Source organism: Tetrao urogallus, assembly GCF_951394365.1.
Source record: "Tetrao urogallus genome assembly, chromosome: 1".
Classification (NCBI taxonomy): Eukaryota; Metazoa; Chordata; class Aves; order Galliformes; family Phasianidae; genus Tetrao; species Tetrao urogallus.
The window spans coordinates 71,936,895-71,963,219 of NC_136813.1; the positions used below are offsets into that span (position 1 = coordinate 71,936,895).

A 26,325-nucleotide genomic window follows, 5' to 3' on the forward strand; every position below is an offset into this window, starting at 1 on the left:
AACTCTGTTGGAGATGACCAACTCCCAGATGTGTGGCTGCCTGGACTGACTGTAGGACTTAATACACTTAATAACTGTAGGTGTAGGACTTAATATTTTTCTTGTAGAACTACGTGAGGTTCTTGTTGGCCCATTTCTACAGACTATTAAGGTCCCTTTGAACAGCTGGTCTGCCCTCCAGCACATTGGCCACACTCCTCACTTTGGTACTCTTCATTAACTTTCTGAGTGTGCACCTTCATACCATTATTTTAGTTGTTAATTAAGAAATTAAACAGTATTAGCCTTCGTATCAATGCCTTGGGCCTGCAGTTGTCAACTAGCTGTCAGATGAATTTTGTACAATCAGCCACCATCCTCTGAACCTGATGCCAGTTTTCTACCCATCTTATCACTGACTTCTGCAATCTGTATCTCAGTATTATGATTCTAAGGATACAGTAGAAGATTGTATCAAAAGCATTATACTTTTTAGGAATGTTTGCAATGGACTGTTTTAATTTGCTATTTTAGCCCTCTCCCCCTTCTCCATTAATTCTGTAGAGCATTCCCTATTAACCACTGAAAATAAACTGTCTATTAGAGTCCTGACAGATAAACAGAGATGCCTAATTTTTTTCCCTAGCTTTTAAGAGTCAGCATAGGCACTTCCAAAAGTAAATCAATTTGCAAAAATCTGAATTAACTCCAGAAGAGTTGTTCTTTCCTTTCCTCATTATTCTGTTTTATTTTGAGCCCCTAATGTATTCCCTAACCTTCCTGAGTTTGTCTTTGTGTGATTTGCATGTTTTCTCTTTAATTCTTGAAGAAGTGCTTTGTTACCTTTGCTTTCTGCCCTTCATCAGAGGTTTTCTGTTCTCTGTCTAAAGTCCCTTTCAGTAAGCGTTACCTTTTTTTTTGGCAATCTTCTGTCACTTACTTTAAGTTTCCATTTCCAGAAGGTTTCATTAGCCAAATCACTGAGTTTGTTACAGTATGCTTTACTTTTATTCTAATCCTTTGACTCCTTATTTTCCTTAAAACAATGAAGTGTTCTCATTCACTTTCAATAACCTTCATTCTTACTTTTGCATTTTCAGTCATTTTCTGGCAGAAGCCAAATTGAATATACCATGTCCTCAGTAACCACTTCTAGGGTGTTGTTTTTTTTTTTATTTTGTTTTGTTTCTGAGGGGCTGTTGTATGTTCTATTCCGTTTCTTTTGTTAGTTGGCTAAGTTGGCTTTGGGTGTTGTATGTTTTTAGGGGGTAAGAGGAGGAAGGATGGGGCAGAAATAATTGCCCTAGGATCTTACTGGACTACCCGGGCCTCTACTAGGAGATTTCAGTTTGCCTGAGAGTACTGCTGACCTTTATTGCACAATTCTTTATGCTAACAAACTGTTTGTGCCTTGGTGCTCTTCCAGCTAGTGCCCCAGATACTTCTTTGGTGCAGTTCCACAGATCATCATTCTGGGGCTCATTATCACTAAACAGCTGTCATGCAGACACTGACTTGAAAGCTAGGAGACTTTATGTTATTTTATTTTCACAGTACTTCACCTTAATGCACAGAAAAAATATTGTGTGTGTTAATTCTCTATTATATGATATTGTTCTGCATCCTGTTTATTTGCTTCTCCCAGAGATTTGAAGGCTCTGTGTAACATTCAGTGCTGTCTTGTCTAGGCTTGAAAAATGACAGTTTGAAAAATCCCCCTTCCTTCTGATCAACTTTGCAGAATTTCATGGTTAAATAGGCCTGCATCTCATCTCTTTTTGAGCTTCACAGACTGTATACATTGTTGACATGAGCCTTGGCAGTGTTTCTACTGTCTTGCATTTCTGTTCTTAGTCAAGAGGACACATCTATGCCTTTCCCAGCCAAAAGGACCTTTTAACAACAGCCATGATGTGCCTGTCTGTAGTCTTCTCAGTGGTATTGGTGGCCATGCTTGAGCACCAATCCAGTCATGATCAGACTTAATGAAGGTTGCCTCTCCCTACCAGCTAGGAAGATTTAGTTAACTGATAACCAAACAGGTTCCAAGACACAACACTGGAGGCAACCTAAGATATTCTGATGATTCTGATGCTGATATCCCAAGGGAGAACTGAGAGTCCGCCATGTCTCAGAAGTTAGTTGGACAGCACTTTTTAAATTAGTAATATTCTAAGTAATTGAAATTATGCATTCTATGCAGTTTTAAATATAGATCCCATTGACTTTTCACTGGGAGAAAGTAAAATAAAAATAGTATTTAAATTTAACACACCTGAAGCATTGTAACATTTGTGAACAAAGTTCTACAAAAATATATGCAAGGTTAAGCAGATGAAAATAAAGATCTCTTGTGAACTTAGGCACAGACAGATTTTACAGAATCAGATCAAGAGCTGACTCACAGGGTTTTGACAGAAAATAGGTGAAAAGCTGTTTTGAGAGAGGGGTTAGAGTGCTAAAATGATTCATAAGGGGAAGGCGGATAAAAGCAGATGTTCTGAAGCTTAGTAAAATTGGTCACACTATGGGATTTAGGAAGTTTTAGGGTGTCAATGCACTGGAAATTAGAAAGAAGACAAGATTCAAGTGAGAATCTATGGGATGTCAGAACATTGTAGAGATGCTTTAGAAGGGCTAGCAAGAGCAAGAGGGAGAATATTTCTTCTTTCCCCCTCTTTTTTAGCTGCTCTCACTCTTGTCACCCCTTCTTTCTTCTCAATCCCCTGCTATAAAAGGTTCATCAGTACCACCATAACAGCAGGGAAAACAGATGCCTGTGCAAGCAGGAGGTGAGAATTTAGGCTATACATGCTTCTTTAGCAGCTTTATCTTTCAGTATAGTTAAAGCATGAAGTCTTCTTCCTTGAAGTCCAAGGACTGTACTGCAGTAGGCAGATGCCTAATTTGTCTGTTCCAAGCTCTTGTCAGTTACACTGTGAATAGTAGGAAGAGAGTTATGATTCAGGAAGGAATATAAATGTGTTTTTCAAAAACTTTTTTTCCTCCAGTCCAGAACCCACTTCACCACTTCTAAGAACCTTTGCACATTTTCAGAGTAAATGTCCTTTTGGCAAAGCTAAGTGGTTGTCATTGCCAATAGGTTACCAAGACTACTGATGCAGTATATTTGCTCATAGAAATGATCTAACTTCACCTTTAATGATGCAGAATATTTGCTTGTGCTTTCAAATGCATACATAGTCTTCATTTTTTTTTGTTCCATACAGAAATTGTGTCCTTAAGACGAACAGGAGAGAATGGGCTGATAGGATTCACAGAAGGAAAAAACAGAGATTTTAAAGATTTGTAAAAGATTCAAAGATTTTAAAGATTTGAAAATATAGTTATATGCCAATATAAATAATGCACAAACCCTGAAGAATGATCGGATGAAAATGGACCTCGACCACAAGGCAACAAATCTATACACAAGTACAGTTTTAACCTTCATCAAAAACATGAAGTTCCTCAATATATTCCTTATATACTTTTTTATGGGTAATTTTATTCACTTAAATGCTTCATAGAATATTATAGCATAACTTCATGAGTAATTCCATGTCAGTATACAAGACAACATCAGGAAGCAAACCTACATAGTACTTCTATGATCTGTTGCTACGATACCATGATTCTGAACTGAAATTTGAGCCATTTATGTCTTAAAATAATTTCAGAAAGAAATATCCTTCAATATTTATTTTTCTCTGTGTCATCTCGTAACAGACAATATTAATGCATGGCTGGTTTGAAGCACATTTGTGTATCTATATATGTGTATTTTTTTACTTTAATAAGGGCTTCAGAATTTTTGTTGATTTTTTTGTTTTTGTTTTTTACTATAGTAAAGTATCACAAATCTGACCGTCTGTAGAAATATCTATTGAACTTGTATGACCAATGCTTTTCAGCTTATGCAATTACAAATTGCTTGAAAGTCTCCAGTTCTTTCTAATGTTGGATGAAACCTTTAGTGTGAAGCAACTGTACTCAGTTGTGCAGTTAGTTGCCTAGCTGTGTGGGAATGACTGCTATATTTTTATGTCTGTTTTAAAAATTCTTTTTTTGGTCACGTATTAATTTTTAAACAACCCGAAGTGCCTCAGAGCAATTATAACACTCAACACTTAAGTAGGTCTACTTAAAATAGAAATGTTCTCTATGTATGTTTCATCTTCAGAAGTCAATGACCCTTCTGCTAAGGAGAGTAGCAGCCCAACTGGCAATCTCAACAAGTCCATGGCAGCTCCTTCTAAAATTACACAACCTTTGAATACGTGCATCGCAGCAGTCAGTGCTGTAAACAGGTATTGATCTTTTTCACTCTCCTGTCTTTCATTCTGTTCTAAGTCTGCACCTGATCATGAAGAATGAAATAATTTATTTTTAATGAGAACAAAAGGTATGAACATAAAGTACTGTAGTTTCTCCTCGGAGCAAGAATAGAAGAAAACACAGGGTGTCCAATCCTGAACGCTACAATTGAAGCTAGAATAATCAAAAGAGTAATACTGTTGTGGCAAAACTGGTTTGGATTTCTTTAAAATGTTAGTGGAAAAATGTTTTTCCAGTCCTTGTCAATTCCTTACTTAGAATTTAAATATTAATTCTAAATACTTACAATTTGGAATGAATAGACAGTTAAATAAAAATATGTTTTGTTTCATTTTTAAAATTTTACAAAAAGCTTTGTGGAAACTTTAACAGAAGTTTGAGTTTAGGTTTCTTTTTGTTTTTGAAAACCAAAGAAATTCAAGTTAATTTGATTTATCTCTACTATTTTGACAGTGTTTACATCAGATATTGTATGGATGTTCGGTAATTTCAGATTCAGAAAAAAATATTTACATTTTCTGCCCTTCTATGTTAATCTTTGTTTATGTTCTTGTCTGTTGTTGTATGAAGATTCTATGCCCATTTCTTAAATATCTAGCAGCATGTATAGCAACAATGTGCTGGGATCAGGGTAGGGGAAGAGAAGTGGGTTTGACTTGGGAATGTATGGGTTCTTTTGTAGTTCTGATTTTATTTGGAACATTTTCTTTTTTGATCTCCTTTTGCTGAGTGTGTGGTTTTTGTTGTTTGTTTGTTTGTTTGTTTGTTTGTTTCTGTTGAACCAGGTAGCTGTTAATGGCTTACTTGCAGATATTATTTTCCTGACACGGAACATTTATTCATATGAAGAAGCAAGAAAATGTTTTGGGGTGTCACTGCATAGCCAACGCAGCCAGAGAAACAACAGGACAACTCCTAGGAGCTTCTTTCAGTGAGCTTTAAATGAGACTGATTGAATCTATATAATCCAAATATGTGATTTTCACTTCAAAGTAGAACCACAATTAAGTTAATAGAGAGACCACCACAGGCATTGTAGCAACCTACTCTAAGATTTTCAATATAGAGTTCAAGCTGTCTCCTTTAGTGGAATCTTTTCTTTAGTTCAACATGACCCGCTACATTTCTATGCTGTCAGAACATAGGAACATAGCAAAACAATGTGAGAAAGCTGTATCGGGTCATACAAAATCTGACACAGATATCTGACATTCTGCCTCTGACTAAGCCAGAAGCAAATGCCTGTGGTTGTGAAAGTATGATGTGGAAGAGAGATGATCTTGTTTCTTCTCTTTCCTTATCTTCTGCAAGTGAAAAATGTCCGTGTGGAATGGCTTTCTTTTGGAAAATGTGATTTGACAGAATTGAGACACAGCATGCTGATGTGTTGATTTAGTAGAAGATTAGAGTGGAGAATAAGCAGAAAGGCTTGCTGCAGTCCTGTGGCAGCCCAGACAGAACCAAGATGCATAAAAGATGAGCTAAAACTTTCTAAATTAGCCTGAAGCAGAATGCACAAGCTTTTGTCTTGCAAAAGAAACTGAACGCTTTGATCTTTTATCTTGAAGTAGGCTATTTTTCTCTGAAAGTTTAAAAGGGGTATAAAATGGTTTTCTATACAGCTTTGGTCTTGTGCCTCTGTTATGTTGAATAGATGATACATATTGATCTGCTTCTGCCTTTCACCTTTGCTTGGTGCCAGTACTCTTTCACCCTAAAGCTTGTGTTCTGTGAAGTAACAGCACTCTTCTTCATACACACACTTACAAAGAAATATTTAATTTCAAGGTTAGTCTGCTGTTTTTCCTTTATATATGCAAGTGATAAATGAAGATGCTGAACGCTGGCTGTTGACTAACTGGGGGAATTACAGGTAAAAGCCCTTACTTGAGGTAAGATGCAATTTTCAAGGATGAGCGTTATGATCTAATGTCCCTTTAGAGCTACGGTGTGCAAAATCATGGCTGAAACAGTGAAACAGTGGGAAGAAATTAAAAAGTAAGAGGTATTATAAAAACTGTAACATTGGTAAACACTTCAAAAATGATTTAAAGCAAGAAAAGAAATAAAGCAACATACATATATTTTCCTAAAAAAGGTTGAGAAATGACCATCTAGTAGGAGTTAAATCTTTGTGCATATAATTACAATGCTTCATTGGGGAAATCAAAATTGAATGGCTTCAGCCTAGACTCTCATAACAAAACAAGGGGAGTCAGCTTGCTTCCTTTTATTATTAAGTAGATAATATCTTTCAACTAGGATTCTCCTAACAGGGAAAATCTGCAACAACAACTTCAAAAACTGAGACTTCATCTTGAGAAGGAAAAAAATATGTAACAAAAATGGCTGGACAATATGAATTTAATAAACAGCAGTTCTTGAGGTTTAAGAACCATTGCCAGTTCCCCATAAGACATTTCAAGAGTTAGTTGGGACAAAAAAATTAATATTACAGTAAACAAATGCAAAGGAAAACAAAACAAAGCAAAACAAAAAAACAACAATAACAAAAAAGCCACCTGTGCTTTAAATTATTTCATCTTCAAAACACTTCCATAATGGACACAAATGCTCATTATTATCATCCAAGAGAAGCATTAAAACAAGACCAAAATGTCATGCCTCTATCATACCTTAGCATGGAAGAAGTCTAAATGGTCAGGAATTATATTATCTTGAAAGCCATAAGAAACTTCAAAAAAAAATCTAGAATAATAGTAGCAATATGGGAAATGAGACTTTAAAAGGATCTTAAGAGATCACCTAGTCTGACTCTTCCCTCCATGATATATCTACAGTGCCTACAAAACTACGTTCAATAGAGATTTTCCCTACTATTGCATAGCTGACAATCTGTGCTCAAGACAATCCACATATCCCAGATAGTACTTCTTAGACATGGCACTCAAGGAAGACAGTTTTTAAACTGTTTGAGGCAATTGCAGCATTATAACGTGAAATGCATGCAAAAGTTTGAGAGCCTGTCATAACTGCAAGAATAATGAAATGATTGCATACTGTAGTTGAAACATAACCATTGGAGCTCGGGCTGCAAAAAGCAGTAATAAGTTTTGAAATTTTATCAGCACCAAAGGACATTTCCCATGGCTCAGTTAAAGGCAGTTTAAGAGAAGATCTGTTAGAGAAGACAGAACATCACTGCAGAGGTAAGTAGGGGGTATAAAACATCCTACATCACTAACGTGAAAATGTCATAACATGCACAGCAAATAGTGTATACTTAAGAATATACATACAGCTTGCTGTTTGAAAATTATTTCCTATCTCTCCATTGATTGTGCGTTCTTTAGGTGCCATTTGTTAGATGATGGCTAAAGCTAAGAAACAAGTGTTGTCATCTGCATTAGGAGAAGTTTATGAGAGAGTTTTGCCTTAGCATCTTCCTTCAGACTACATGTAAGCACAATAAGCATTTTTTTTAACAGAATCAAGTAGGTGTGACAGCAGGAGCTGCATCTACTGACAAAGAGGTAAATGGAGGTAAATGATCGAAGAGATTTGTCTAGAAGATGAATCATTGAACATGGATCAGAAAGAGCAGCAGCAGCAGAAGTGCTCAGTATTCAGAAAATATCTAGAGGTAACACTAGAAATAATCAGAGAAGGACATGGCCATTTAGCTAAAGAAGGAAGCATGGGGAATTGGAATGACAGGTAAATGGGGAATTGGAAGACAGGTAGGAGTAAAACAGGGGAGGGAGGTGGCTGGAGTTCGATAAGTGGAATATGGGAACATCCTGGCCATTCTGGGAGCAGAAGATAGCCAAGATTATGAAGAACAGGCTGAGTTACTGGTGAATATGAGTAGGTCTTTTGACAAACTGTTGTACTTGGCAGCATTATGCATTTAGGAACTTACGTTTTTACAAGCTCTGGAAGTGACAGATCAGCATTTAAAGACAAAAGAATTACAGGTCATACAATGCAGTGATAATATGTGTACAAATTATGTGTAATGGCATCTGCTGCTGCTATTCCAGATCAAGGCCTCTGATATTTGCTGTTTATTAGAAAACCTTTAAATCATGACCCAAATATACGCTGTTAAAAATGTTCGTGACAAATAAAATAGCCTGCAACTGTTCATTTTAAATGTTAGATTTTCGTGATCAGTTCTTTGTGGGCTGGAGTGTGATTTCTTAACAGTTGACAATGAATTGTTGTAAATGGGGGCAAAAAACGGCCAACAGAATTTCATTACTGGGAAATGATAAAAAGGAATAGCTTGATATTCAGATTACATTATCAGAGAACCAGTATGGGTTTTGGCCTTTTAAAAAGCTGTTATTTTTTCCCCAACAAGTTATTTTGTAATTTGGAAGAAAAATGTGATGTGAAAAGTACAAAAAAAAAAAATTGCTGTGATAGTCTTTTTTTTTATCAGTGTATAACATTTTAAACACTGTAAGGAGCACAAAAATCTGGTTTTTTTTTCAGCCAAGCCAAAAAAAGTATTGTCTGGTTTTCCTGTTAAGTCAGAAAATAATGAGGGAGTTTTAACTGGACATCTTGGTAAAAAAAGAGTAGGTCAGTAAAGACATTCACCAAGTAACCTAGCTCATTGTTGGGCTCAATGGTGCCAAATATGTATATATATATGTATATATATATAAACCGCCTGGAAGCCCAAGCTGTTTTCCTGTCTGCTACTGACTACTACAAAAATTCTAGTGTTTGATTCTAGAGTTGGGTTTGGTTTGACGTTAAATTATTCTTTCCTGTCTTGCAGTACTTTCAGTTCTGATGATTCTGAGGTCACACCAGCCAGTTTTTTTTGCATGCCATAGAAACCTGCAGTATTAATGAAAGCTGAGATCTCCTTCCATAGAAACTGAAGATTTTAGAGTAACTAATATTACAAACCACAGTGAAACCAGGATAGCTGACAAAAGTCAGAGCAAGTAACTCAGAACAAAATACAGCTACAGAAGTAGTTGTTGAAAATGAAGGATGAACTGGAAGAAACAAGCTTTCAGATTTTATTATGGTATCTGTGGATCTATGGTATTAACAATTAAATCAATTTCTTTTTAATTGCATGAAGACAAAACACAGAAGAAGGCAAAAAGGTGACCACATCAACAGATATTTTTTGGTAACATATCAAGCCCAGGGAACTGGGCTTGTTTAGCTTGGAGAAGAGAAGGCTTCAGGAAGACCTCATTGTGGCCTTCCAGTACATGAAGGGAGTATATAAGCAAGAGGGGAAACGACTGTTTACATGTGCTGATAGTGATAGGACAAGGGGGAATGGTTTTCAAATAAGACAAGGGAGATTTAGGTTAGATAATAGGAGGAAGTTTTTCATTCCGAGGGTGGTGACACACTGGAACAGGTTGCCCAGAGAGGTTGTGGATGCCCCATCCCTGGAGGCGTTCAAGGCCGGGCTGGATGTGGCTCTGGGCAGCCTGGTCTGGTGGTTGGCGACCCTGCACATAGCAGGGGGGTTGAAACTGGATTATCAGTGTAGTCCATTTCAGACCAAGCCATTTTATGATCCTATGATCTCAAAGGAGGTGGCAGGCAAATGGATGAGGCCAGGCTCTTCTTGATGGTGTGTAGCAATAGCATGAGGAGTAATGGCCTAAAACTTGTACAGAGGAAGTTCCATACTAACATGCAGAAGAACTTCTTTATGATAAGGGTGATGGAGCACTGGAACAGGTTGCCCGGAGAGGTTGTGGCATCTCCTTCGCTGGAATGTGTTCCTGTGTGACCTAATCTAGGCATTCCTGCTAAGGGAGGAGGATTGCACTAGACGAGCTTTCCAGGTTCCTTCCAATCCCTCGCATTCGGTGATTCTGTGATTCTGTAATTGGTATGGAGAAGAGACAGCAGCTATAAAAATGAAGACTCTTCACATCTTAGACAGGATTCTGGCATTTATTTATTTTTAATAAATAATACAACTTTTTTTTACTTCTCCTCTCCTCTCCTCTCCTCTCCTCTCCTCTCCTCTCCTCTCCTCTCCTCTCCTCTCCTCTCCTCTCCTCTCCTCTCCTCTCCTCTCTTCTCCTCCCCTCTCCTCCCATTTCAAATTTATCTTTTTCATTCCCTTTTTCCTTCTGTCCTCATTCCTTCCCCTTTCCTTTCCTCTCCCTTCCCTTTTCCTCTCCTTCCCCCTTTTCTTTCTCTTTCCTTCTTTTTCTTTCTCTTTCTCTTTCCTTTCCTTTACTCTTTCCTTTCCTTTCCTTTTTTCTTTTCTTTTCCTTTCTTTCCTTTCCTTTCCTTTTCTTTTTTCTTTTCTTTTCTTTTCTTTTCTTTTCTTTTCTTTTCTTTTCTTTTCTTTTCTTTTCTTTTCTTTTCTTTTCTTTTCTTTTCTTTTCTTTTCTTTTCTTTTCTTTTCTTTTCTTTTCTTTTCTTTTCTTTTCTTTTCTTTTCTTTTCTTTTCTTTTCTTTTCTTTTCTTTTCTTTTCTTTTCTTTTCTTTTCTTTTCTTTTCTTTTCTTTTTCTTCTTCCTTTTTCCTTTCCTTCTTCCTTTTTCCTTCTTCCTTTCCTTTTTCCTCTCCTCTCCTCTCCTCTCCTCTCCTCTCCTCTCCTCTCCTCTCCTCTCCTCTCCTCTCCTCTCCTCTCCTCTCCTCTCCTCTCCTCTCCTCTCCTCTCCTCTCCTCTCCACTCCACTCCACTCCACTCCATTCCTCTTCTTCTATCGGCTCCACCGCTGAAGGCAAAAATCTCTTATTTTCCTCCATGTCTCACTAAAAAAAGGAGAGTCTCAAGTTATGATTGAGTAACTTTTGCCTCAAACAGCCTACAAGCTACAACTATGACTGAAGCAACAGCAAAGGCAGCAGTGCCAGTACCTGTCCGTTGGCCCAAGTGGCCAGGAGAAGTTGCTCATCACGGCCTCAGTGTGACAGCGGGTGAGGATGACCACCGCCTGGCACAAGAAGGGCAGGAACGTGCTCTGCTGCGCAAACGATGTGATGCTGCGCAGGATGTAGAGGATCGGAGGCACCTGAGAGAAGAAGAGGAGAAAGAATGACTTGCTGCATCCTGGACAGAATGCAGGGGGTAAACATGGACATTCAGCACATGAGCAGTGCCTGTCCCTTGACATGCTGCCAAGGCCTAAGTTTAAATTTCATGCCAGCCACCCTGCCTCTGCGCTCACAGCTGTGCTTCTTTAGCACAACACAAATGGCACAAGGTGTACTGCAAAAGCCAGAAAAAGTCAAAGACGTGGAAGAAAGTCTCTTACGTTCCAACTGATGTCCTTCCCATGCCTCTGCAGGAAGGTGGTCATCCACTTCCCAGCAGCGCGCACACGCACTCAGTTGGCTTTCTGGATGGTCTCCTTGATGGCCAATATGAAGTCAACAGTGCGTTCGATGGTAAAGTTTCTGCACACGATCTGCAGAGAAATGAGAAGCGGGAGAGATCCCATCACTGCTCTGCTGCAGCTCTTCAAAACACAAAGCAGTCTTGAGGGCATTCTTAGCTTAGTGGTTCACAGCGCTCCTGCTGTCTGTATCCTGCTGTTTATACGGAAGGCGCTTGAGCCTTCTCTCAGCTTCTGCACCCATGGTGTTTGTTAACATGCAAAGCCTACCTCCCAGCAGCCACAGTCACACATGCACACAAACACACACACAAACGCACATCATGGAGTCAGCTCCTTGCACTGGGTGCCTGAAGGCCAGACATAGCTGAGAGCCTCCTGCTACTTGCTGAGAAAACAGGACTCAGGGTGACACCTCATTTTGGAAATGGTGTGAGAGGCTGGGGCAGCATAGGGCCGTGCAGAATTCTACGAAGAGAGATCACACCACCCCTTCTTGGGTCCACATACCATGGCCATTTTGGATGTGGTCTGGAGCTGAGAGGCGATGCTACAGGCATGCAGCCCCTCACACAGGCTCCTGATGTCACCTATCTAAATGACTGTGCTGTATTCTTTTTTATTTACATCTCCCCGTCAGGAGACGTATGCCTCATCTGGCTAGTATCTGTTGTATTTGAGAGACAGATGCAGTTGCAAAGACGTGTCACAGAATTATAGAATCACAGAATGGCCTGGATTGAAAAGGACCACAATGATCACCTAGTTTCAACCCCCCTGCTATGTGCAGGGTTGCCAACCACCAGACCAGGCTGCCCAGAGCCACATCCAGCCTGGCCTTGAATGCCTCCAGGGATGGGGCATCCACAACCTCTCTGGGCAACCTGTTCCAGTGTGTCACCACCCTCGGAATGAAAAACTTCCTCCTAATATCTAACCTAAATCTCCTTTGTCTTATTTGAAAACCATCCCCCCTTGTCCTATCATCTCCACCCTTGTAAAATGTTGTTCCCTCTCCTGTTTATATGCTCCATTCAAAAGCTGGAAGGGCGCAGTGAGGTCTCTTCAGAGCCTTCTCTTCTCCAGCTAAACAAGCCCAGTCTCCTCAACCTTTCCTCGTAGGAGATGTGTTCCAGTCCTCTGATCATCTTAGCGGCCCTCCTCTGGACCTGATAGAAGAGCTCTGCATATTTCTTGTGCTGGGGGCCCCAGGCCTTGGATGCAGTCCTCCAGACGGGGCCTCGCAAGAGCTGAGTAGAGGAGGACTACCATCTCTCTTTCCTTGCTGGCCTCCCCTGTTCTAATGCAGCCCAGAACACAGTTGGCTTTCCAGGCTGCAAGCGCACCCTGCTTGCTCATATCCAGTTTCTCGTCACATAACATCTCCTGCCAGTGACAGACGGACGGATGAACATATTGGCCATTCAGGATGCACATGGAAACTCAAGCAGTCGGAAACAAACCTTTAAAACCACTGCAGAATATTCTGATAGAAGCCCTCCACGCAACCAGCTTCACCAGTTTGCAGTGCTGGTCTCTGTGCTTTTTGCTGTTGGTCTGTTACTCAAGGAACATCATTTCCATCACAGCAGCCCATCTTGGGGAGGAAGTCCTTAACTGGTCAGAGCCATAACTAATCATCCTTTGCTTTCTAGATTTCCAAGAATAATGTGATCTAATTCTTCCTAGGCAGGAAATGCTCTAAGAAGATGTTAGAGTCTGTTCCATAATTCTGAACAAACCAATTTATTCAGCTATGATAAGGAAGAGTGCCTGAACTTTTGCCACCTCCCATTTGGCTTTTACAATCCCATTATCAGAGAGATTTTTATATTAATAATATTAATATAAATAGTGGTTTTATTTATTTATTAATGTATTTATTATTAAAGATATTAATAAGAATAGTGTTACAATTACAATTCAATTACAATACAAATACAATTCTCTATGTGATTAATGGTATCTCTTCGCTTTCCTTCGCTTCTCTCTTTGCTTCGCTTCTCTTCTCTCTTTGCTTCTCCGCTTTGCTTCTCGTCGCTTCGCTTCGCCTTGCCTCGCTTCTCCTTTTCTCCTTCTCCTTCTCCTTCTCCTCTCTTCCTCTTCCTCTTCCTCTTTGTCTTTCTATTTGTTCTTCTACCGCCTCCAGCGTTGAAGGCAAAACTCTCTTATTCTTTTCCACATCTCACTAGAAAAAGAAGAGTCTCAAGTTGTGACTTGTGACCTCAAACAGACTCAAAGCTGCCTCCTCCCTGGATTCCTCTGGCAGAAGCCAACTACAACTGTGACCTCAGGCACAGCAAAGGCGGGAGTGCCAGTACCTGTCTGTTGGCCCAAGCGGCTGGGAGAAGTTATTCATCATGGCCTCAGTGTGACAGCGGGTGAGGATGACCACCGCCTGGCACAGGAAGGGCAGGAACGTGCTCTGCTGCGCAAACGATGTGATGCTGCGCAGGATGTAGAGGATCGGAGGCACCTGAGAGAAGAAGAGGAGAAAGAATGACTTGCTGCATCCTGGACCTGGCCTGCAACCTGCAGGGCCTAACCATGTGCAATAGCCAGCAAAAGTCCAAGACACGTGAAAGAAAGTCTCTTACGTTCCAACTGATGTCCTTCCCGTGCATCTGCAGGAAGGTGGTCATCCACTTCCCAGCAGCACGCACACGCACTCCGTTGGCTTTCCGGATGGTCTCCTTGATGGCCGCCATGAAGTCAACGGTGCGTTCTAGGGGGAAGTTCCTGCACACAATCTGCAGAGAAATGAGAAGCGGGAGAGATCCCATCACTGCTCTGCTGCAGCTCTTCAGAACAGAAAGCAGTCTTGAGGGCATTCTTAGCTCAGTGGCTTGCCGCTCATTCAGGCGGCAATCACAGCGCTCCTGCTGTCTGTACCCTGCTGTTTATATGGAAGGCGGTTGATCCTTCTCTCAGCTTCTGCACCCATGGTGTTTGCTTACAAGCAAAGCCTACCTCCCAGCAGCCACAATCACACATGCACACACACACACAGTCACAAACACACACACAAACGCATGTCGTGGCATCAGCTCCTTGCACTGGGTGCCTGAAGGCCAGACGTAGCTCAGAGCCTCCTGCTACTTGCTGAGAAAAGCAGTTTCAGGCTGACAGCTCATTTTGGAAATGGTGTAAGAGCCTGGAGCAGCATAAGGCCGTGCAGAATTCTACGGAGAGAGATCACACCACCCCTTTTTGGGTCCACTTACTCTTGCCATTTTGGATGTGGTCTGGAGCTGAGAGGTGATGCTGCAGGCATGCAACCCCTCGCACAGGCTCTTGATGTCACCCATCTCAATGACTGTGTTGACTGTTTTGGCTGGAAAGAGCACAGGGAGAAAAGGGAAGTCATGCTTCTGGAAATGGGACCGCTTTCCATGGTGGAGAGACAGAGGACAGGATGGGGACAAGAGGAGAACTGTGCACGGTGCCTCTCCCTCCTGTAAACAGGGCCCAGCCCATGGGGCTCTGGTAGTGCTACAGAGGAGGGCAGAGGGCTGGAGCACGCCTGCTCTACTCACCTTGGATTTGCAGAAGGGAGCTCAGACAGGTGACGGCCAGCTGGCGGGATGCGGGCATGGGGTCACACGTCAGAGGCGCCAGCAATCCCACCAAGGAGCCAAAGTGCTCACAGGCATCCCTTCTCTGCAGGGGTGAGAGGCAGGAACAAAGCTGTAGACAGCCCCAGCTCTCCCCAGCTTCTCCCATCTGTGCCTTCCCCACGCCATGACACAGCATGCACAGCTGGGCAGAGCTCGCCTTCCAGCTCAGGGGCACCGGGGAGGGAGCAGGGGGCATGCGGTGGGGCTCTTTACTCACTTGAAGCTCTTCACAAACAGACAGCAGCTGGGAGCAGGTCTGCAGGGCCCTCTTGCGCTCCCACACATTGGTTGATACCATAGATTTCTGCAAGACCTGGGGTAGAGCATCTGTCTCACTGAGGACATCTTTTCCTTCCCTTCCTGCCACCCCTCTCCCTGTCCCTCCTTTCCCAGCACTTTCCCTCAAGGCCTCCCACCTCACTGAGCACCGGCACTGCTGCTCCCGCAGCACATACTCACGTGGACTATGTTTTGGAAGAAGCCGCCGCTGGGCTCTGTCTCCAGCAGGACCACCATGAGCCGGCCCAGAGCTTTCAGTGACGTTTGCTGAAGCTGAAAGCAGAAGAGGGGAGTGACGTGTAGCATCACGGCTGCTGCCAGAGCAGAGGTTGTGTGTGCTGAGGTAGGGTTCCGACCGAGAGGTGGCCGGGAAAGTTACGGCAGGTTACCTGCAGAAACTGTGCTGCGTGCTGTGACTTCCTGATCTTCAGCATCATCTCTGCTGAAGGGTGTGTCACGATGTTTTTGCAGCACAGGACCAACATCTCACGCAGGTCCTTGCTTTCAGAAGAGGGCTTCAGCTTGCTGAGAGGAGGAAAACAGGAAGAGAAATCAGAAAGGGCCTTTACCAGTGCTCTCCAGACTGGTTCAGACAACATCTGAGTTTCTCCTAATTGACAGCTGCAAAGCCAATACCCCCACCCAGCTCATGCTGCTGAGCACTGCCTTCAGTTCCAGCAGCGCCCACCTCCTCCCCGGCAGCAGTGAACCACCTCCCGCTCTGGAGGGAAGGAGACCCCAGCTCTCCCTCTCTTCCCTGCCAGGGGACAGGAGCACCAGGGCCTTTCTCCCTGCCCAGAACCTCAGCTTTGCTGGGCACAACAGCCCAGCCGTCTCTCCTGTAGATGTGGCTCCTCCCTCCCTGCCCCCTCCAGGCCCTCAGGAGCTACCCGAAATGGGGATCACCATCCTGACCTTGCAACCTCGGCCCTTACCTCAACTGCTCCAGGGCCAGAACCACCTTGAGAGGCACTGGGGAGACAGGCATGCCCGAGTAATACTTCTTCATCAGGTCCTGCAAGTCCCAGAGAGACAGTGTCAAAGTGGGCAAGGGGCACACAAGAGCTGTTCCACCTGGCCCCAAGACAGGCACAACTGCCACCAGCCCCATCACTTTCCCATGGAAGCACTGCAGGATGCAGCAGCTGGTGCACCTAGCCCGCTGCCCAGCCGCTGCCTGCCAGCACCCAAGGTCCCCACCAGCTGGAGACGTGTGGCTGCTGGACACCTGCATGCCCCCAGGGAAGCGAGCCTTGTGGCACAGCCCAGAACTTCTCTGCAGACAGCCCTGTCTCTAGGCACTCACCATCAGGATCTCCAGCAGCTTGCTCTTCAAGGAGGGGTCAAAGGTTGCAGAATCACCCACGGCTTGGTAGGCAGAGCTGCAGTCGGTGATGCTCTGCACCAGAGCAAGGTTGTTGTGCAAGTCCTGAGGAGCAAGAGAGAAGAACGTTCTTTGAACTGCGGGAAGGGACAAGGGCTGCAAGGGACACACATGGGGACAACGCTAAGGGAAGGGCTTGGATCTCTATCTGGGCACAAACAGTTCCCCGAGAGACCTTTGGAAAGGAAAGGCCCATCTCAGCATCCCCCCATGTGGAGAGGCTGCAGCGGGGTGCTCTGACACCCTGGCACGCTTTGAGCTCTCACCCGGCAGCTGCAGCTGTAGAGCATCAGGATGTTGCCCACGATGTCTCCCTCCAGGTGGGCGAGGAGCTGTTCTTTGGAGGCACGCAGTGCCACGCTGCCGTGGGCGAGCATGAGAGCGCTGCGTGTGGCATGAGCTCTCGTGCTGTCCAGCTCCATCTGTGTGGGAAGAAATGCCTTGAGACACTCGCTAACGGCCCCCAGTGCCCCGCGATGCACCTGGGCTCCCAAGGCAGGAGCTGCAGGGAAAATAAGGCCGAAGAATGCCAAGATGGAAACCCGTAACGCTTTACCTTCTTGCGCCTGGAAATCCTGGCATTGCGGCCTTTGCACAGCCTGGACGCAAACATGGTGAGCGTGGCCAGGACTGTGTGGAAGTTGTTCTCAGCAGCATGGCTGAGAAGAGAGATGATTCCCTGCACAAAAGAACAAGGGGCCGTTGGCACAGGCCTGAATCTACAAGTCCTCTCCTGAGCAAAATGGCAGCAGTGAAGAGGTTGAAAGGCCCGGAGCAGGGCCAGGAGAAGGCCTCTGCCCCACGGCCAGAGCGGGGATGCTCACAGGAGCTGGAGGAGAGGAGAGCTCACCTGGGCCTCACGTGGCTCCTCTGCATTTGCCTCCTCCAGGTGCTGCAGCAGCTTCTCCTGGACGTGGAGGACTCCCTTACAGGATCCCAGCACCGTGCCCAGAGCCTTGTACAGGAACGACTGCATGGGAAGGGAAGGAAGAAGCTGAGATGTGGCAGCAGCTTAAACTGCTGGTGGAGGGCCAGGTGGGAAGGAGCCACACTCCCTGGCGGTTGCTGAGAGCAGCTGCGGGGCCAAGCTTTAGCCATCCCCGGGCAGATTGCAGGGAAAGGCCCTTTGGGGGGCATAGACTGGAGAAGCAGCATCAGCATCCCACGTGGGCAGAGCACCAGCCGCAGCCCCAGCCCTAGCTGGACACCTGCAGCTGCACCGCTGGGTAGAGCCGGGGGGAACTCACCTTTTCTGCAGAGCTGCTGGCAGAGCTGCTCAGCCGCTGGCTCAGCTCACAGCTCAGGGCCTCGATCCATGCCTTCTCCTTTATCGTGTCCAGTGACGCCTTCAGGAACTGTTGGAGAACAGGAGAAGACAATGTTCCCTTGCCCTTTGCCTCTTCCCTCATTCCCAAGTTGCTGCAGCCCTCTGGGGAGAGGTGCCTGGAAGAACAGTCCCTCTCCCAGCTCCCCCAGGGTTCCCTCCATTAAAGCCGCCTGCCCTCTTCTCCTCAGACCCCCCTGGGCTTGGCACAGAGCGGAAGAGGCAGCGCCACAAAGGCGCGCGGCCGCTCCGCAGCAGCGCTTGAGAGGCTGTTCCTGCCCCACAGTGGCTCACGTGGGAGCGGGGCTACTTGGGGCAGGCAAGCACTTCTCTGCACCGCGCCTCCCGGCAATGCTGTACCTTTAGCAGACGGCGCTCAAACTCGGCAGTGTCCAGGAAGCTCTCATCTTTCCCTGCACAGCAATAGGAAGACAAAGATCCTTACTTGGGATCAAGGCACAGAAGAAGAGCTGCTGCAAACCTGGCTTGGCCTGGGCACTTGACACAGCCAAGCTGGGACCCGCACCCCCTCCACAATGACCTGTCCCTCCCCACAAACACTGCCTCCACAGCAACACGGAACTAAGTGCTCCAAGGCTGCTGTCTGAGGGGACATGAAGGGCCCATTCGTGTCCTGGAATGGGCAGATCTCTGGTGGGATAGGTCCCTGGGCCTCAGTGCTGACTCCCAGGAATGGGAACAGCAGCAGAGCAAGAATTGGGCTGCAGGCAGTGCTTCCCCTCCGCCATGCTACAGAGCTGCATTTTCACTCCCTCCCTTCCCTGCCTCTGCCTCTTCTTCCCCTCCAGTACTTTACCTTCAAGACACTGCAGCAGCAGGGGGATCTCAGTAGCCCACATGGCCCCCACAGCCCTGTGGAACCTGCTGTGGAGGTTTTTCATCAGCAGTAAGGCAGCAGCTTGGAGTTTGCTGCCTGCAACAGGGCTGCCTGCCACCACCTGAGTGAGAGCAAGAAAAAGCAGGGTCACTTCTGCAGCAAGAGCAACGGCTTCCCTCCAGGATGGAAGCAGCTTGGCTCTTCTCTGGCAGGCAAGGAGCAGCCAGCAGCTTTGCCCATGGCCATGCTGCTTCCTCCTGGGTGCTCGTAGAACCGGCCTCTGGAGCATCTACTCACCAGCAGTCGTGCCAGCAGTATCTGGGGCGTCAGCAGTGGGCCTTGCAAAGAGAAAAAAGTGCTGAGTAAGACTCCAAGACACTGCGTGCCCAGCCACACGCACCTCCGCTGTCCCTTCTGGGTGCTACCACAGGTCAGCAGAGCTCACTGGGGGAGTTTTTGCTCCTACCTTGAAACATGGAGCTGACAAAATGGGGATCCAGATGTTCTATCGGCCGTCCTGTCAGCTCCTCTCTCTCAGCCAGGGCACAGACACAGCGGGAGACTGGGATCAGCATGCCTGTGTACTGCGCTGGCACCACAAACAACAGCAGCCGCGGCCACAGGAGCTGTAGGGAACGAGGCAGTTGAGCAGGTCAGCATTCCTGCCTCTGCTCAGAGAGGAAGAGGACTCTGTGAATTTCCCCGAGTCCTGTGTGCTTCAGAGCACATTGGAGGAGAGACCTGGGGTCTTGGAATGGGACGAGGAACATGTGGTGCAAGGGCAGGGAGCAGCAGCAGGGCAGAGCGTGACTTACTTTGGACATCCCTCTCGCAGAGACGTCCAGTGATCCCAGGATGTCCATGCACAGCTCCTGGAGAGCTCCTTCTTCCTGGGCTTCCCGGGCAGAAAGGTCTCCGGCTGTCTGCACAACAGTGGTGTTGAAACACTGGTTATGCTCAGTTCTCAGGAGCCTCTCAGGAGGCTCAGGTGTGGCCCCAGCGGTGCTTCTGTATACCAGCCTCTGAGCAGCACGGGTCTTCCAAAGGAAGATGCTGCCCACTGTCCTTACCTTTCTGTCTGTGGCGCGGCTGAACTCCCTGAAGATGTGCCCCACCACATCCCAGGCTGAGCAGCTCCGGGTGCTAGAACTGAGCAGATCCTTGATGAAATACAGAATAGCCGTCCTCACCTGCAAGGGGTCAATTAAGAGTGTGATTTTCCTGGTCAGAAGGCAAAGGGAAGCCACCTGCTCATCAGGGCAGCCCTTTGGGCATGAGCAGAGACAGCAAGAGCAGTGGAGAGGCTTTAGCTACTGAGGTGAGGGCCAGGCCTTAGCACCAGGCTGTGCACTTTCCATGCACAGCACAGGGACCTGCCCGCTCCACTCTGCCTGCTCTCCCCACAGGAGCCATCGTGACCGTCTGGTCAAAGCCCCAGCACCTCTCTAGTCACCCCAGCCCTGCCTGTGCTGGCAGCAGCATCACCACCCCGACAGCGCTTTCTTTTCCCAAACCAGCTCACCCGGATGCTGGGGTCGCTGCACAGACGCTGCACAGCCTCGACGACCTGGGGCAGCATCTCCGTCATCATGGGCTCTGCAAGAGATGCACAGAAGCATGAGCGGAGCCACAACGCAGATGGCAGAAGGGAGCCCTGGCAGTCCCAAGGCGTGGTACTGACCAACCCGTGGTACTGACCATCAGAGCGAGCCAGAGCACCCAGCAGACCCAGGGCTGCCACGCATCCAGGCTCCCAGTCATCGCCCAGCTGCGACTGCAGAAACAGGATGGTTTCCTCTGGGCAGATCCGGGCTGCAGGGAGGAAATCCCACGCTATGTTAGCAAGAACCTCACACCCATTCCTGAGGTTTGTGAGAGAGGTTTTGGCCAGGGCACAGCCAAGCATGGCCAAGGCTCCTCTCCTTACCCTGCAGCATGATGCAGTGGGTCAGCTGTGCACGACCAGCCTCGCTGTGCTGCTTGCTGTCGTCATAGAGCTGTGGGAACAAGGTCCATTTGAGAAAATCACATCAGCACTGAGGACGGAAAAGACACTGTGCTGCCCGCTCTCGTCTCCCTGGGCACTCTCGGGATGAGGACAGGCAGACAAAACCCAGCCCGCCCCACAGCATCCCCGGGAGTACGTGCATGGCTCTGGAACAGCCTTGAGCATGCAGGAGCTAAGGCTGAGCCGCCTTATTCAGGGGCTCGGAGCTTTGCAGTCCTCCTGAGACTTAGCCACAAGGGAAACTGCTGTGGGCGCAAGGATAGGCTCCCCTTACCTGGTAGAACACGGCACTGGTGACGTCCAGAAACTTGTCCCCTGGGATTACAGACTCAGTGCCCCCTAAGGCCTCCAGGAAGATAGTGAGGCTCTGCAAGAGAGCAGGAGAGGAAGAAAGGGATGAAGCCACGTCTAGCCACTTGCGAGTGGAGAAACTGTTTCCCAATTGTTTCTCTGCAGGGAGAAGCTCCTGCACAGGCGTTCTTGTTTATCCCCCACCTCCCAGCGGCACCAAGAGAGTCTCTCTGCTCTCAATCGAGCCGTGTTTGGGCATCATTTGCAGGCATTTCCCACCCAGCAGCCCACTTCTCCCCCATCAGATGCAACTGGATGTGGTCCCCCCAATTGTTAGCATAGAGCTCCTCAGGCACTCAGAGCCCCACAGTGGTGGTGAAACTTCCCATCCCCAGGAGATGAGCCCCAGTGATTCTTCGTTCCCTCCTGGCTCCTGTCTGGGTTGTTCCTTCTCTGACTGAAGAGCTCAGGAAGACTCAGACCTCCCTTGAACACCCATCCCTTCTTTCTCCAAGGGCTCCCCATCTCCTCCCTGCATCCCCCTGACCCCTTGTGGCATTTGCACGGGCCCCACGTCTACCCTGACCCCTGCACAATGTCTCTCACCTTGGCCACCCTGCAGGTGTCTTGGATCTCCTGACACGGGTGAACGAGCCAGAGGAGCTGCTCCCAGACCTGCTCTTGGTGCTGCTCCTCTTGCAGGAGAACCTCCAACATGGCAGCCACAGCCCCAAGGACGGCCTGTTTGTCCTGGAGAGGATGGCAGAGGCCCGGCATCAAAGACTGAAGGTCTGCCCTTCCTACACAGAGGGCTTTCCCTTTCCCTTCCCCTTCCCCACACCCCCATGCCCAGCAGGAGATGGGCTCGCTCTGGAGAGCAGGCAGCTTTTCCCCATACCCTCATCCCCAGCTCTTCCTGCCACAATGCTGTGACATGCAGCTGCTCCCTGGCACAGAGCAACTTCAGGGCCCTTTGCAGAGCCAGCCCACTCCCTCTCATCACCCCTCAGCTCTCAGCCCACTGGGCACAGACAGAGCTGCCGACATGGGTGCCCCTGCTGCCATCCTGGGCTGGGAATGCAGCAGTGCTCACCTGTTCCTCCTGGCAGTCTTGCCAGTTCCACACCACAGAGAAGAGCAGCTCGTGAAGGTTTTCATAGATCTGCTCTTTCTTCGTGGCAGTCCAGGGGCATTGCATTCCTGAGGACAAGTAATTCTTGACTCCATCCAGCCACTGTTTCAAAACTGAAAAAACAAAATAATTAAAAAAAAAAATATATATATGTATATATATATATATATTTTTTTTTTTTTTTAAGAGAGTGAGAGAAAACGGAGTCTGTGAGAGTCTGCAGCAGGGCTGCCCTGGGGCCGGCACTCACCAGCACAAGCGATGCGCAGGATCTGGCCACTCTTCACCTGGCCCACCACACTGCGCAGGCCTGCCAGCATCAGCCACACAAAGGGGATGCACTGTGGAGCTGCAGAAAGGAAGGAGAGAGCCACAGTCAGAGCCCCGGCAGCAAGGTAGGTGGACAGCAGCCCTGCAGCCCCCAGCTCAGTGCAGATCACACTCAGAGGGCAGAGACCCCTTTCCCGGTTGTCATAGGTGTCAGGAGGTTGAGGGTACTCTACCATAGGTGCTGAAGAGTTTGCTCAGGGTGATGAGCACCAACTCCTTGCACACGTCCCCCGTGGCCTTCAGGTGGCTCTGGAGCTCAGCCATCACCAAGGTGAAGTGCGTCCGAGCCAGAGCCACCAGGACATTGCTGGCAGCTGTCTTGACATTGCTGGTCACGCCCTGGAAGAGAGTCACTGGTGACACGCGGCCCAGGAGACTGCCTGAGGCCCTTGGAAGAGCTAAGCCCCCACCATCCGCCAGCAGAACACCAGCGTGGGCAGGCGGTTCCCTTTGCCCTTGGGAGTGAGCCCTCACCTGGGCTGCCGTCAGGTCCCGGGACACCTCTGCCAGCAGCCGGTTCACCACTCCGCACGGCGGGCGGCTGCTGTCTTGGCACAGGGCGCTCTCCAGCTCACAGTACGCCTGCGCTCGGTCACCCTGGGGACAAGGATCAGTCACGCTCGCTTTGCCCGCTGCCACCCATCGCTCTGTGGATGTGCTGCCGGGCCTGGCACCCACGGCACCGTGGCCCTGGGCCAGGAGGGCAAGGGTTGGTGGTTGGATGTCCCCAACTCACCTCCTGATCTTGCAGGCGCTGAAGCTGTAAGGTCGCGGCGCAGGTAGGGACAGGGCTTGACACCCTGCTTCTCTCCCTGCGACGTGTACGCCTGGGCACGCAGCCCACACAAGCAAAGAGACCTGGAAGGAAAGAGCAGAGCAGCTGCTGCAGGTGTTGCTTGGAGCCAGGGCCGAGCACCCGGCCAGCTGTGGGAGGAACGCTCCTCCAGCTCCAGAGCGCGAGGCTGCGTGTGGTTGGCGGGGACAGGGGAGGGAGCTTTCCCCTTGCTGGGGTGCTGGGGAAACCATGGTGGGCAGCTGCACTCGGCAGAGCAAGGACAGTGCTGCTGGCACGTCCTAAACAGACACTGGAGGCACACGTGTGCTCAGGCAGTGTTGTGGTGTCCAGAGAGGTGGAGAGACTCACCTCGAAGGGCTCTCAGCCTCTCCATGATAGCAGGATGCCTCCAGATAGACGCAAAGCTCTCTCTGGTTCCACTTCCTGCGGGTCCCACAAGCGGACTGAGCCACCGCTCCCACCGCTCCACAAGGGTGGATGAGGCAGCCACTGTGACACCACACTGCAGTGTCACCTCACAGAGAATGAATGATGCGCTCCAGGCTGGGGACCAGACAGGTCCCCATGGCAACCCTGCAGGCCCTCAAACACAGCACGTTTGTGTGATGCAATCGGCTCTGGGGTTCCGGTTCCATGCTGACGCAGGGAATCACCTCAGCAGGTGATGGAGAGCCCCTGCCTGGGAGCAGCTGCTGGGCACCATTGCCTGGCATTGTCTTAGTGACTGGGGACTCCATGCTGGGAGGCACTGAGGCCCCCATCTGCTGCCCAACAACCTCTCCACAGAGCTCTGCTGTCTACTGGGGGCACGTGTCAGAGATGTTAAGGAGACTCCACCGCATCTGATCAAAAACGAATACATTAATACTAGAAAAAAAAACTTCTTTATGGTGTATGTAACAGAACAGCGGAACGGGCTGCCCAGAGAGGTTGTGGGGTCTCCCTCTCTGGAGACATTCAGAACCTGCCTGGACACATTCGTGTGTGACCTAATCTAGGTGTTCCTGCTAAGGCAGGGGGATTGGACTGGATGATCTTTCAAGTTCCCTTCCAATCCCTGACATTTAGTGAAACTGTGAATACACAGGGTGTATGTTGGTCCTGTCAGGAATTCGGTGTAAATCAGACAGACAAAGTATTGTGTAAGGGGCTGCAGCTGAGTGAGTAAGGAGAGGGGCATTATCAAGCTTGAGGATTCTTTGGCATTTTGTGGTGACAAATACGGCAAATACAAATATGAAATCCATTAGGTCAGTTAGCAGCAGAAGAAACACTTGGGTCCATATTTAGGGTCATTATCAAATCTGCTTCAAACGTAGATGCAGTCAGCTTAATGCAATGCCTCTCCTCCCGTCAGTATGTATGTATGCACGTGCATACACAAGCACAGAAAACACGCATACCAATTATTTGCATGTGGAAATGCAGCCAGGTAAGCTCTGCAATGGCATGAAGGCACACAAATAGGCATGTGTGAAAATGAGTGTAAAAAAAGCTCCCTTTAAACATTGGATTTGGAGACTGACCTCCCAGTGCTATTCCCTTGGCCTAATTCCCTATGGCGAACACCAGCAGGAGCAGATTTCCAGCCCAGCTGCAGCAGCTGACAGCTCTGCCTGTGGCCTGGATTTAAATTGCTCTGCTGTTAGTGGTAGGGGGATAGGGTTGGCTTGTGGGAGCAAAGCCTGGGGGTAAGTAGGGCTACCAGCACATTGCTGGTGGAGCATAGGTCTGTGTCCAGATGTATGCATGTTACAGACAGCAGAAACCTGGTGTTAAACTCTCTCTCCATCATCTACAGATGGTGGAGTTAACCTGGTTATCTAACCAGGTTCTAACCTGGTTATCTGGCTTTTGCTCAGTCAGGGGATGATACTGCCTTCTTGCCAGGCCCCTTGATCTGGATGGGGACAGGACTCCCCAGGTCTCTCCATGGGCCCCCTTCCTCTGCTTCAGACAACTTCTGGAGGAAGCCATTTGGCTGGCTGCTGCCAATTGCTTCATTTTCCTCTTCCATTGTCTGCGGTGGGGGAGATGGCCAAGTATCTCATAAACAGCAGTGTTAAAGATGATCTCAGAGTGCCAGCTGTGAGTGGAAAAAAGGCAGCAGCAGGCAGCTGGAGGAGGAGGGCTGGGCAGCCCCATCCCAGCCTGGGGGCAGGAGCAGCCCATCAGGATGAGTAGGCAGCAGGGTAGGTCCTGGCCATCCTTTTCTGGCTTGAAGGGCCTGTGCAGAGTTTAAGGGCTCTTCACAGTGAAGCAGCTGGGCAACACCTGCAAGCAGTTTACTTCAGTCCTTACTGGCTTATTTTGGGAATCTGACTGGGTGCCAGGCTGGAGGCTTCTGAGGAAGTAAATACTTCAAGACAAAATACTCAAGTGTTTTGCCTAAGCCGTGCCTGTCGGCAGGGGCAGAAAATACAACAAAGCAAAGTGTGCATTCAGTGAGAGCCTGGCAAGATGGAACGTGGAGCTAAGAGACGCATCCTGAGGCCAGGATGGAGGTGGCTGGGTGCCAGCAGGGCATCTTCAGCCAGGCTTGTTGCTACTTGCAAGGCCAAAGCCCAGGCCTAACAGAACTCAGAAACTCTACGGTAAAATAAGGAGTCCAAGAAAGACCATGTAAGACCAAAGTGCTCCTGTATTTATCACAGATAGATATACACGCAGAGTGAGCTAATAAGGCACTACAATACTCATGAT

At 47.7% G+C, this 26,325-nt stretch overlaps 1 protein-coding gene across 1 annotated transcript; it reads right to left on the bottom strand.

Annotated features, from left to right (window-relative positions):
• Positions 1-13,759: 13,759 nt before the first annotated feature.
• Positions 13,760-25,639, bottom strand: LOC306955225 (maestro heat-like repeat-containing protein family member 2B; the record flags this gene model as incomplete). Its single annotated transcript, XM_079546472.1, is given in 33 exon segments — positions 13,760-13,811; positions 13,945-14,099; positions 14,221-14,373; positions 14,848-14,957; positions 15,160-15,283; positions 15,458-15,553; positions 15,700-15,792; positions 15,909-16,044; positions 16,455-16,534; positions 16,826-16,948; positions 17,170-17,325; positions 17,460-17,582; positions 17,754-17,873; positions 18,151-18,258; positions 18,588-18,640; positions 19,045-19,186; positions 19,363-19,403; positions 19,532-19,691; positions 19,881-19,988; positions 20,136-20,255; positions 20,588-20,661; positions 20,764-20,877; positions 20,993-21,062; positions 21,348-21,440; positions 21,971-22,114; positions 22,458-22,609; positions 22,747-22,845; positions 23,000-23,165; positions 23,301-23,423; positions 23,563-23,684; positions 23,971-24,061; positions 24,063-24,124; positions 25,510-25,639. Coding segments are annotated over 33 exon segments (3,693 nt in total).
• Between the last annotated feature and the right edge of the window lie 686 nt (positions 25,640-26,325).